The following is a 14,124-nucleotide window of genomic DNA, read 5'->3' on the forward strand; positions in this document are numbered from 1 at the left end:
ATATATATATATATATATATATATATATATATATATATATATATATATATGTTCTCCATCGCAGCACAGTGGGCAGTGGGAGCTTGGAACTGTTATCCTGGTGTTGCAGATTAGCAAACTTGATCTCACAGTAAACTACCTATAGAAATAATATTCCTACGGTGGATATTTTCATAGTATAAAATATATAAAACATATATATTTGAAGTAGGCCAACTTTAAGTTGAGATAGAATTCTGAAGTCAAAATATGCCTTACAATCTTTACAAGTAAATATTTTATAATCATTAAAGTAATGCAAGGAAGGCATGTTTACTCAAATGCTCAATTAACATTCCCAGTCATTTACATTAGCAAAATCATTTGTTGAGAAAACAGGTACTTATTCTTGTGTTTGACTTCATGGTCTCATATATACTACTCTAATGCTTTCTCACCAGGATTCAATGACATCCCTAGAGTGGGTATCTTATCAGTCAGATTAGGGTTAACTCAAAGATTTCCAAGGGGAGGGAAGCCAACTTCTTTTGAGATGATTTTTTGCTAGATTTTCTCAACCATAACCAAGGAAAAACCTAAGTTTAGGGGTAGTGTGTATTTTCCTCTCATAGGCTTTCTTTAAACAAGAGAACTTCACTTTCTACATTTCCCTGGGTTAAGTCATCTCTGTATTTTATTATGAGCCACTGAAGTTCCCTTTTCAGCAACCAAAGATGTTACAAATCCAATCAAAAATTATTTTACCTAGAATGTGTAGGCTGGGGGAGATCAGCTTCTGCAGACCTCAAATTTCCTGCAATCAAGATATTTCAGTATCTGTAAAAGGTCCATTTATCTCCCTTCTCTTCATACATTGAATGGTTGTGTATTTTCCATTTTCACAGTTAGAATAGAAGACAATACTGAAATGTAGTCAGCAAACTCTTTGTTTATAAATTCACCCAAATAAAATATGAAGAAAACAATGTCTATACTACCAAATTAAAAAATTCATGGTGCTCTGCATTTTAGGTGTGCATAACATATTGTATTTTCATATTTGACCTTCTGTGTTCCCTTCCTCCATATTGAAAGCTGCCATCTTATTATGGTATAAATATTATTCCTATATACTTAGTGGAAGGATTATTTATGAAGTCATTCAACTGTGTAGTATAAAAGACACAATCCATTTCTATTTCATTTTGTCTTTGATTATGAATTCATGGAGGAAAAATTGCAGGAAGACCTATCTACTTAAGAAAGATCATGGGAATTCTGAGTTGAAAGGCATGTTTCTTAGACAAGCAAGTATTTTCTGAAGATCAAATAATTGAGAAATTATTTCATTCATCAAGTGTAGATTTGGATATATTGGATATTACAAAAATTTACGATGGTTTATTCTCAGAGACTTAAATCTGTAAGTTATCTCAGTTGAGAAGCATGAATTTCTAGTCATTTAAATGGACAAATGATGGACAAAATAAATGATTACTAGCTATAAATATAATTAGAGCATTTGATTTTATCTTATGCTAACAACATTAAAGATATCACATTAGGTAATAACGTAAAAATATCACCATTACCTTTGCATTCTCACAAGCATCATTAACAGTGAAAATACTCACAGATTATCTATGTACTAACTTTTATAATCTATGTGTCTATCTACCATATATCCATACAACTATGCAAACATTTTAAAATTGACAAATATTTTGATTATTTCATTTGCTTCTGTATATTATTAAGACATCTTATTTTCACAATAACTGTTGATACAGCAAAGCAGTATTAGCCTATGTAGCAAAGTCTATGAATTTATAATCTAGGCAAAGGCAAAAAGAATATAAACTTTACATATATAATCTAAACGCCTCAGGTTCATGATTTATTTTATGAGGGTTTGTTGAATGTTTGGATCCTGAATCCAGAATCACAGTGAACAAATACCCTACGTTCTATAGGACAGTCCTAGTTTATGGTGTTTTGCAGACATAAATAAGAACAGCAGCTTCTTCCACTTTAATAAAAATATTTCCCCTTGGAATAACAAATTTCCCAGTCACTATTTGCAAAACAAATGACTATATGATTTAAAATGAAAAATTGTTGTGTACGAAATGCCTTTTTAAATCCTGAGTCACTGTGTAACACCCAGAGTTGTTTTCAGACCTGGGAGATAGGCCAACGCTTGGGCTTCTATTTTCTAGAAGCAAAGCAAAACAGACAATCCATGCAACTTTAAATATTCTGTTTAGAGCTTCTTGAAATTTATGACAGAGAATTCCCTATGCATTTTTTTCTACAAGTTTCAACATTTCAGAGAAAACATATGAAATCCATTATCAAATGACACATTCCTTTAAGAAGTATTATCATTTAAAATAGAGGCTAGAATTAAACTTCCTCTGGAATCCAGTAAATTGCCTTCCCGTTCACCTAACACTTGTGTTATGTGTGTCTTCCAGGATCACAACTATAAAATGGCAAGTCTTAAAATTATGGACTGGGTAGGGAAAATAAAGATATCTGGATATGGCAAATGAGGACATATTACTTCATTCGACTTTTTAAATGAGGGGTATTTTATACTACTACAATCTAGATACAAATAAGATCAGAATCAAATAAGCAGGGACCACATTATTGTATATTATCATAAGTTTGGGGTTTATCAATGGGCTTTGAGCATAGCTATATACATGAGATTCCCATAAAAGATAAGTTCTGCTTACCTTCATAAAAAGAACAAAAATAATGTTATTGGTTGAGAGTTTCTTATTGGGGTGACTAACATGTAAGGATTCCATCTTTAGGGAGATGGAATGGAATGTTGTCACTTTAATGTTCACAATAATGGAAGCAGGCTAGGTAAATAATGTCTGTATAATGACCTTCTTGCTTCCTTTTCTATGATGCATCTACATTTTATCAAAGCATCCTCTAAGAGCTAAGTAACATTACAGTGAAAGGCAAGGCCATGATACATTTAACATGAACCATAAAATGATGTTTTATTTCATAACAGAATTTTCTTAAAAGACATTAACCTCCTACAAACTGAGACAGCCATATCCCAAACAGTTAACATGCCCCAAAGTTTTCTGTGCTAATTGAGTACAAATTCTATATTGTGCATTTTAGAAAGCAAAGAAATGCCTAAGCATTTTAGAAAGCAAAGAAACAACAAAAAACAGAAAACTGACCCAGACAATACTAACAATCTTTTTAGTTATTACTAAGATAAATATATTAGAGCCAAAATAAAGTTACAGTTCTTTAAAATATGGTATCTGAATAAATGTGAATATACTCATGAAATTAATGTCTTAATGGTTGAACTACAGTCTGTGATTACAATGCACCACACTTAAGGAACAGTAGCCATATAAAGAAGGTTCTCAAGAATAACAGACTGGATTAAATATTCTCTGTAACTAAGAGACATAGAAATAAAATTAATTTGTATTACTTTCCAAACACTACTGATACGGAATATCCTTCAAGAAGGTTTTTAGGAACTAATTGCTATTATTAAGGTTGATACAGGATTAAAACAAATACCTCTACTGTGTACCCACAATCCAGGCAAAATTAAAATAGACTTTCCCTAAAGACTTAGTAAACAGACAATTAAAAGTTAACAACTACAAAGTGCTAAATAGTTCCTTCAGTAACAGATATCTCAGGATCTCAGACTTCTTGGAAACATTTAGGGGGAGGTAAGTGGAACTTCTTACTTGTCAAGGAAAGTACTCCCTTGGGTACCATTAATTTTCATTAGCAGTTTTCTTATCTGTAACATCTGTATTAGAAAGAGGAAGTGATGTAATTACCTTGCCAAACAGCTGATAAACTGGCTTTCAGCTACTCATGAGTGAACAAAAAAATAATTTAATCATATTTTCCATTATTGTTTTGGAAACTGCATGTCATCTCCCAGTTTCCACCCTGCATCATTTCAAAGTCCTAACATATTACCTTCATTTTTCTTGATGGTGAAATTTGGGTTGTTGACCATTTCTGGAAGAAGACTGTACAAGAAAAAATGTCCATTTTTGGGATCGTCTTTGTCCATGGCGCTTACTGTTTGAATGACCTGTAATATAAAACCATCATCAGCATTTCTGATCAATTTAGAGGGCTCCCATTACCTGTAATATTTCAGTGAGATCCCTTTTGTGGTCTGGTACGTTAGGCCAAAGACTCATTTTCAGCTCTTTAAATTACCATGGATACTTCGTGCCAAGGCTTTGGAGCAAAATCCATCACTTTAAAACCTCAGCTGTGATAAATTGATGAAAATTAAGAGCATTACCTTAGTTTCCATTTGGTGTCTGTGGCTTGAAATAGCAAAGTTAAGTGTATTTGAAAACTCCACGGGACAATTACAGGTTTCTTTCCAATTTGTATATTTACGGGCATCTAGAATGAGATTTGGAACTGTTACAGGGATTGGAGAGGGCTTTTGGGAGGATCATGGAAGCATGATTTAAACCTTGAATCCTCGCAGCTCTTCTTTACCCATCAGGGTATGTGTGGCTGCCAGACAGAGCTTCCCTCAAACAAAGCTCCCTGGAAGAAACCTTGTTGAGGAGTTGTATGTGTTCTCTTCCAGTAATGCAACCTGTTTTTTAAGGCTAGTGGATACTATGTGAAAACAATGCTTAGGATCTTATCCTGAGATGAATAGACAATAGGGATGACTACTGGGCAGAGAACTGTTTAGATTGACATAGTGTTTTGGAATCCTACACTGAATGTGCGAGTTTCCTTGGCAAAAGCAACACTAACTAAATGCCATGTTGTTTCCTAGGATGATAGAAACTATCTTAATTCTATGATGCTTATGACTTCAATGTGAAACATTGGACAAGACCTCCCGTAGTAAAAATACAAGGGCTTATATTTCTAATATAAATAGCTATCATATGATTACTACATGAATGAATCATGGCAGCCAAGGTGATGATAGATATAACAAAACTGTGGAAACAAGGAAATAATCTATAATGATAAAGGGTAGAGTATATGATGACAATGACTCTAAATACTTTGTGTATGTGTGAATGTAAATACTGCATTGAACTTTGGAATTTTCAGAAAAGAAAAAAATCATGTTTATTCATAGATCACTATTTTCTTGTGACATATGACTTGTACAAATTGATGAACCATAAATTTATAACTTACATATGATTGAGTTTTTGCATCCTATCATTAGAATATACTTGGAAATATAATAGTTAACAATTAGTGTTTACATTATGTTTAAATTTTGTTAGGAAATATGTCTAATTACATTCTAGAACTTATTATAATTGCAGTCAGTTTGAGTGACCCTATGACACAAAGTAACTGTAAATACAGGTTACCTGTAAGCTGGCAATCCTTAAACTTAAGTCAATCAATAGGATTTTTCTTGAATTGAATTTTCCACACTAAAGTCAGTTTTAGTGTTCCTTCTTTAAGAGAGTAGTTCGACACATTCTAAAACTTAGTTTCCATTAATGTGTAAAAGACAAGAGTGTTTTCTCATGGGTAAATTGATTTTTTTTTGTTAATTCACATAATATTCTTATGAAATGCCAAGTGAGATGTTGTTCCTGATTAGTACTATTGTTTTAGTTATGCACACTGCTTCTCATTGGAGACATGATTCCTAGGAATTTGAAAACTTTTGCTACTCCAAGAGGGAATCAATCTAACTCTAACTAGATTTGAAAAGAAAGAAATTATATTTATTGTTGTTAAACACATAGCATGTGTGTTTCAGCATTTAAAAGCATGGAGAAACTCTACGGACATAATTTTATAAATATAAATTAGAATGAAAGGCCAAGGTAAGATGTTTAATGTACACAACTCTTCAGAGCAATACAGATGTATAGCTATTTAAGAGACAAGTAGGAACAGACACCTTTAGTTAGGGACAGCTCTGTCAGAACCTCCTGTTATAAAATCAAGGAATGACAGAGGTCCCCTTTGAATCAGATGTGCCATCCTTTCCCCTATCTATCCATTCTTGTCACCACAGACCTTCTGTTGCCAGGTTCCATACTTCACTATACATGTGGTATATGAAGAATGAAACAGTGGAACAGATAAATTCTTTATAATCTGGCATGAAGCTCAGTCATAAAACAGGGCATTTAAAAGGTATACATAGATAAATTTCCTATCATTTATATATAATGTGAATGTGTTGGTTCATACGTGCTGATGAAATTATCTATGTAAGAGTTATTTGATTAGTGAATCCACCATGTTGAAAGCAATGTGCACAATCCATAATTTTTTGCATGTGTAAAGACATACAGGTACTTACCACACCATGTCTCATAACTTTTGTCTGAACATCATACTGGAAATGAAGCATGCTTTTTCCATCACTTACATCAACCAGGACGCATTAGACCTCTTACCCTCCCACTGTCAAACCAGAAAGTGTCAGGGCAGGGCATGTCAATACGAAGGTCCCACAATCGAAGTGATTCTGATACAGGTTCAAGTCTGAAACCATTTATTTTTCAAACCATTTCCAAGGCAGAAAATAGTGGCATTCATGGGTCTAATCATTAGTTAGGAATAAGTTTTGTTTTAAGAATCAATAATGTTAAGACATGTTGGAAAGGAAGTAATCAAAATGGTGACTCTAATTGACTTAACATTATCCCATAAATTGGCTGTGGTTAACATTTTTGGTTAAACTATATTCAAAACTTCATTTTATTTTAATGCAGATGACTGCTAACATTTTATCTAAATGTCGATCTGGGTAAATAATTTGAAGGGCATTGTGTCACTAAAATACATTAAGATACCTATATTAAGAAAATTTAAGTTTTCAATGGTGTTAATAACGTCTGAATTTTAAACAGTGGAAGGAAAAGAATGCATTCAAGGGAGTAAACTACAGAGAAAGAGCAGAGAAGGCATGTTGAAATCTCAGATTTTCTACTGTGAGGTCTTATAAGCTCTGTAGCTATTTAAATAATTAATCCTTCATTGAAATTTGTAAAAATGTCCAGAGACTTTACAGATGAAGAATGTGTACCTAGCTTTCAGTTTAGATACCTTCCCTTCTATTTGTACAGCAACTATCCAATTAAGATAGCTAAGGTTTAGCAATTTTTATGAAATGTATTCGGTTTCAGTGGAGACTGCAAAGGATTAGTGCATCTCTGTTTTAAAAAAAGAAAGGGGAAAGCAGACTATTTGAAGTAATATTAAGGCAATGCATTTTAGGGCCACCATTAAATTTTGAAATGTAGAGACATTTCTTGTTTTTTTTCTTTGTTTTTTTAGGGGGGTTGTTTGTTTATTTGTTTTTTGAGACAGGGTTTCTCTGTATAGCCCTGGCTGTCCTGGAATTCACTTTGTAGACCAGGTTGACCTCAAACTCAGAAATCTGCCTGCCTCTGCCTCCCAAGTGCTGGGATTAAAGGCGTGGGCCACCATACCTGGTCAGATGTTTCTAAAAACTTTTCAAAGAACATTTTCAAGAAAGAAACAAAAAAAGTTGATAATATAACATAATTCTGGTTCTATAAATTATTAGATTATACATCCTTCTAAATTTGCATGGAATTCTTGTAATTTTTATTAAAAATTTATTTTGCAATAATTTGCATTTTGAATCTCAGATCTGTTAACAAGGCTATCATGTGATCAATTAGAAGATTTCCAGTAAGTTCTTGTATTTGTTAATCATCAGTCTATTCTTAGGTCTTGAAAGATGACAGTCAGTGAAATTCTCTCCTCTTTCTTCTATTGTAACTTGTCTGGCATGCAGTAGCTAGTAACTACTAACATGAATTGGAGACGTAAATTAAAGGACAGATGAATAAATAAGTAATTTCAGACATATTTTTCTCATCCTTGTTAATATGTATAATGTCCTAAGAAATAAACCTTAGAAAATTTATTAGCACAAACACATAAAAATAACCTTATGACTTATCTTTAACATTTCTCATTAAACACTACATTCTTTTCAGCATTCAAGGTCAATTCAAAGTTCATTGACTTTCACATTTTATCTCTCTCTCTATTTCAGTAAATTTGGGTATGGATTTCTAATATGCTGGCAAATGGAAGGCGAGATATGTGTCTTTATTGCTGATGTTCTTGGTTTCAAAAGTATTATAGTCCTCTAGTGATTCTGAAGCTTAAAATTCACAATCAAATTAATGTTGATAATCATAGCTGTGGAAAGAAGGTGAGAAAGTACTCATGTGTTGTAACTTTCAAAATATTCTCCAGGACGTCAGTAATAAATATGTATATACATATAGAGCATATGTGTATAATCTCTAGGAAAACTATATAATGATAACCAATAAGCATATGCGACTGAAACAGTGACTCCAAAATGTCCCTTTTGTTACATTTTAACTTCTCCTAAAAATATTAAATAGAAGGTGACTATAAATCAATGGTCAATGAAAGAAAAATTTTATAAAATGGAAGAATAGAGCAATTTCTTACTTCCATTTATTCTTCTACTATTGTCAGTTTCATTCAAGCTATAAATATTAACTCTCCTGAAAGAATAATGTCCATCTCTTATAGCAGCAGTTTTTGTCTATTTCTTTTCTTATAAAGAACCAGCCAGATTTATATGAATAAATTCTTAATGCATAAGATGCCCATATAACAATTTCAGAGCAAATTGAAAATGATACAAATTGCTCACCTAGATCAGATAAGTTATCCCAATTATTCTATCCCTATATGATATTCATAACTACCTGTGGCTATTAAAACCACATGGGTTCAGGATCTTCTTCCTGTCTGTCTGTCTGACTCTACCTTGGCTTCTCCTCTGTCTCTCCCATCTGCTCTGCCTCTCCAACTTTTAGCTCTGCCTCCCTTTTCCCTGTTCGATCTCTGGCAGTACTTATAGAACAGCTTTTGTCTATTTCTTACAGCAGTAGTTTATAACTTAATTTGAAGAAATGAACAACTGATCAGACTTTAGTATACATATCTCTACTAAAAGTTAAAATTATTTGGACTTACTAATTGATATGTATAAATTAGGATTAAAATATGTTTTTTAATCATTTATCTATGTTGTCCATAATCAAACAAAAAAGTGGGAAATTATGTTCCTAGAGATTTTTTCATGAAAATGAACTTAAAATAATTATTATTTACTGAAAAACGGAAGATATATAAATACTAGATAAAATAAACCCAAGAAAGTCTAGAAAATAACCCAATTGTGTCAAAACTAGTTGATAGAGCCCAGGTGTAAGATACTAATAGAATTTATGAGTAAATTGTTTAGTCATTGAGTTGTAGTCAGGATTATATTTTCTTTCCTATCCACAATGGCTTCTTGTGTCACTGTTTTAACTAGAAACACCCTTTGTTTCCAACATGCCACGTGCCTCTTTAGAACACACAGCATGAAGGAATGAGCTCCAGGAAGGACACAGGGAACAGATAAATATGTGGGATTTGGACCTTCAGAAATCCACTATGAAATACCTAACCACTCCTCCCACTATTAATCTCAGCGTTCCCATTTTCACTGACACTACACTAATACAAAGCAGTATAAATGTTGTTTTCTGCATGGAATGTTTAGATATATTGGGTTTATGTTTAGTTTCCTGTGTTGTTTTGATGACTCAATATATCTCCTATATATTTTTATGCCCTCCAGAAATGATCAATACTAAAAACAAATCATTCCACCTTGTTATAGAAAATTATGGATCTTGAAGTAGTTGGGATTCATTTAAAGATAAACTTAGCCCTCTTCTTTGGCTTGAAGTCACAATCCCCTTTTCAACCATGTCTCTTATATTCAGATAGTTTTATATGCTATCTCCTGCTTGCTCTTGCAAACAGTAGTTTCTAAGCTGAACTGATTGTTTATTCTTAAAAATGTCATGCATTCAGTGTGGATCCTGGAGTCATTAATTTTATCTATATCATTTTGATAGAAACTTACAAGAATTTAGAGTCAAAAATGAGTTATTGAGCCATGTACTATATACCACCCATCTGAAAATTCATGTGCCTACATAAATATGAAAAGTATGTAATTAAACTAAATGTTCTTAAGTTATTGATCTTGAATTTTGTTTATTTCAGTGTTTCTTGACCATATACAGAAACATACACAAAAACATACAAACACGGATACACACACACACACACACACACACACACCACAGATTATTATGCTACTTTACAAGTTCTTTCTTATCCTCTGCAAGAAGGTGTTATGTCACATCACTTGAAAGCTATAGAAATGCAGCCATTACTTTCTCCATCTTTCCAATACCTCTAGTTCCATTTTAATCCAATTTCTGTCTTTAGTAGAAAGTCTATGCTGCATATATAGAAGATGATTGCCTTATCTGACATCAATGGGAGAAGAGGACCTTGGGCCTGTGGAGGCTTGGTGCCCCAGTGTAGGGGAATGCTAGGGCAGTGAGGCTAGAGTGGGTACGTGGATGAGGGAGCACCATCATAGAGGCAGTGAGATAGAATGCAGGGTTTACATGTGGAAACTGGGAAGGAGGACAACATACTCCTCTCTCTCTCTCTCTCTCTCTCTCTCTCTCTCTCTCTCTCATACACACACACATGTGAATATATTAATATCTTCACACATAGGGCTTTCTAAGGTATGGTAATTTAATAGCTTAAATTAAGTTCCATTCCTTAATATCAAGTCACAACACTGGTAAATGTCTTAAAGTTGACATTTGGATTATTCAACTTCATGGCTTTAAATTATATTTTATCAGTATTTTCATTCTCTCAAAATTGTGTTCTATAATACATATTCCTGTAAATAACCCTCTTAAAAAGTTTTCTAAATATAGCTTCTCCATATATGGTTTTATAAATTCCATTAACTAACCATTTTATTATTCTACCCCAAATCAAGTGAAAAAGAATATTTATCATATTCTGTTGAGGTCATCAAGTTCCTCTGGTTCAAATCATTCCTGCCTCCCACTTGTGCATGCAGATAGATCAAAAGGGGGACAGGGCTTCTGATAGACCAGTTAAAATAAAATCTCCTATACCAACTGCTTCATCGGTGCTATAAAACAACCTCATTTTAGAGAGAAGAGAGAGAGAGAGAGAGAGAGAGAGAGAGAGAGAGAGAGAGAGAGAGAGTTCCGAAACTGAAAACAAATGAACAATGTTACAGACTCATTCTTTGCTAAGTTTATAAAGAATAATTATCTTTACTTTTCATATTTAGGTTTCTTTCTTTATATCCAAGGTTTCATAAAGTGCATTTAAGTAAAATATGTTATTTTTTTCATCAGGAGTTGAAATATGTTTTCTCCTTTGGTAGTGTTGCTCACTTTTATTCAGGATCTTATTATTCTCTTGACTGCATTTTCAAGAGTTACTTTGGATACTCTCAAACTTTCAAAATTCTTCTTCCTTGGGAAGTACAATAAATCTCTAGAAATTGTGGAGGTTTGACACCTTCAGGAGCTGAATTTGGACCATTTCTGTTGCATCATAAAACTTTTTTTTTTTTTTTTTGAAATGTGTGGTGCTGCATGCCTTCAATCCCAACACAGAGGCAGGTGGAATTCTGTGAGTTTCAGACCAGCCTCCTCTCCAATGTCAAATTCCTGGTCAGTCACTAAAGTCTTGTGATTTCATATGACATTCATAGCTATGTTATGGATGCAAGTGCTAAACTCTTCAACTAACTATGTCTGCGACATGGTCAGTGACTCTATGTGTCATGCCCTGCATAAGGCAAATAGCTTCCATTGGTAGTGTGCTCTGCAGTCCCAGCCTCCTCAAGGCTCTTTCTATTACAACATAGCATGTTTTCCCCTCGCAAACACCGGTGTGCAAATTCTGTTCAGACATGAACCTCTTTCTAATCTGGTCCTTGCTTCCTATTCTCAGGCTGAGATATCTTCAGTTTCATGCAGAGTTCTTGCTGCAAATTCTGCTTAACTTAAATTGCTGGCTAGAAGCTCCTCTTCATATATCGTCCTTTCTCATTTTCTTTAATAGCAAAAAATTAGAAAAAGAAAGCAACACAAAACAAAGTATCAGACAGTACTTTAGATCCCTGATTTATTGTTGTTGTGGTTCACCTCTGTTATGTTTCCACCCATGTGTCATTCTAATTGAAATATCACAAATGATGCGATTCATCCACTTCATTCTGTTACCATGTCTTCCTCATTGGACTCCATGAGTGCTTCTACACTTTCATGTTGTTTTCCCAATTGATGTTGTAATAATTAGTATACCACAGATGTACAATGATTACGGTTCAATAAATAAATGAACATATTTTTATCCGAAGAAGTTAACATGAATACTGTCTGAGAGTAAAGGAAGTATTTCCATAGCAATATCTGATAAATTAACTTTGAAATATGTCTCAATGCTGAACGAAATCAATTATAAGCTTAAGTCTTAAATTCTGTTACTATTTTTTTATGGCACCTATGCTATATATTCTCCAGATTTTTGGATGATGATGTTTTGAGCTATAATGTTTCTGTAATGAATAAATGGCAAATGGCTACAATTTTGTCAGAAATGTATGATATTTGTGAGGGTGAGCTAAAGTCTTTTTATCTTCTTATATTTTTTTATTATAAGCCAGACACAATGACATCTGTCTAAACAGCAGACCTCTATTAGTATAGGTGTTGACGAAAATCAAATAATAATCCATTATATTCATTTATAAGAACAAGATAAGCTTTTGGATGAAGGAATGAAAAGCTATACCAACCTGTCATCTAAGTATTTTGAATACTTAAAGGGAAAGTTTGACTCATTCCAAAAATGAATACATGTTTAGTTCCTTGGGCTGAAAAAAATATTGGAAGTAAGTCTCTATTAATCTGAATACAGTATATAAGACACTGGTACCTTAAATAAAATCCTACCAAAACCTACTTAAGAAAATATAATGCAGAACAGAGCTCTGGAATGCTTGCTAGTCAACTGTGGATGATCATCTACATTACTTTCCCATGTTTGGTTCTGTACATAGGAATGTTAAGTGCACTGAAGGAAGCCACTGGTCTCTGCACGCGTGTTACCTGTTCCTTAACCTGCTGACTCGATTCCCAGGGTCTTCAGATAGATTCTAGTTTATCCCCAACTGACTCCTCAGACAAAATGTTTTCTGTCCCATTGGAACTTATCCTAGAATCTAAAGACTTTTCATGATGTATCATTATCTCCTTAGGTCCATTTAGTTTGTGTGCTGGATGTTTGAAAGAACTTCTTGACAATCTGTAAATTCTAAGTTAAATGCATATGTCCTGGAAGAAAATTCTACGATGATAAAATTCTGATTCTTTTATACTGTATTCCGTAACATTTCTCATGCTTAGCCAAACTCTGTGATAATGATGATAGTCACTGAACACTTAGTGGCCAAAACAAAGTAAAACAAAACAAACAAAAATCCTCTCAGTCGGCCATCACTGGGAATAGAGGCCCCTTGGTCTTGCAAACTTTATATGCCCCAGTACAGAGGAACGCCAGGGCCAAGAAGTGGGAGTGGGTGGGTAGGGGAGCAGAGCAGAGGGGAAGTGTGTAGAGGACTTTTGGGATAGCATTTGAAATGTAAATGAAGAAAATATCTAATAAAAATTGAAAAAAAATTCTCTCAGTCAGAAGTATGAACTATAAAACATTTTTTCAAGCGTGATGCACATTCTGTGTTTTACCTGGGACATTAGTCAGGCTTAAACAAAGAGATCTTTTCTATGCTTCCCATGACATTAAGAGCCAACTGCTTGGTAGATGACCACACTACATTTTTATTGACTTAAATTCTATAGAGGCATCACTCTTGATATAAGACAACTTGCCTATATCTATCATACATGGTACTCGAACAGAATAAATAGCTATCCAAAACACTGAATTAACATTTAGTTATTTAGTGGGATCATTTAAAATATTCTAAAAATAAAAGTATTTGGGTTGATTTTCTGTGAAGGACCATGACTTCTGCCTCTCTCTGACAGTGATTATTGCTCTCTTGAGAGAACCATTTTTTTTTTTTTATGAACACCACCTTTTGCCTCATAATTTAAAGAAGGTCATAGAAACAGGTGTGATTCACAATTTCTCCTTCACAAACATAGTAACACC

General features: G+C 33.5%; 1 protein-coding gene across 3 annotated transcripts in view; it reads right to left on the reverse strand.

Moving 5' to 3' along the window:
- Cdh8 (cadherin 8) overlaps positions 1 to 14,124 on the reverse strand; it is a 395,024-nt gene that overhangs the window by 73,622 nt on the left and 307,278 nt on the right. For all 3 annotated transcript variants that reach the window (XM_021220862.2, XM_021220857.2, XM_021220861.2), the window contains exon 10: positions 3,970 to 4,087. In XM_021220862.2, coding sequence (XP_021076521.1) covers positions 3,970 to 4,087 — 118 coding nt within the window. The remainder of the gene's footprint in view (positions 1 to 3,969; positions 4,088 to 14,124) is intronic.

The sequence above is a fragment of the Mus pahari genome, chromosome 20 (assembly GCF_900095145.1).
Source record: "Mus pahari chromosome 20, PAHARI_EIJ_v1.1, whole genome shotgun sequence".
In the NCBI taxonomy this organism is placed as follows: Eukaryota; Metazoa; Chordata; class Mammalia; order Rodentia; family Muridae; genus Mus; species Mus pahari.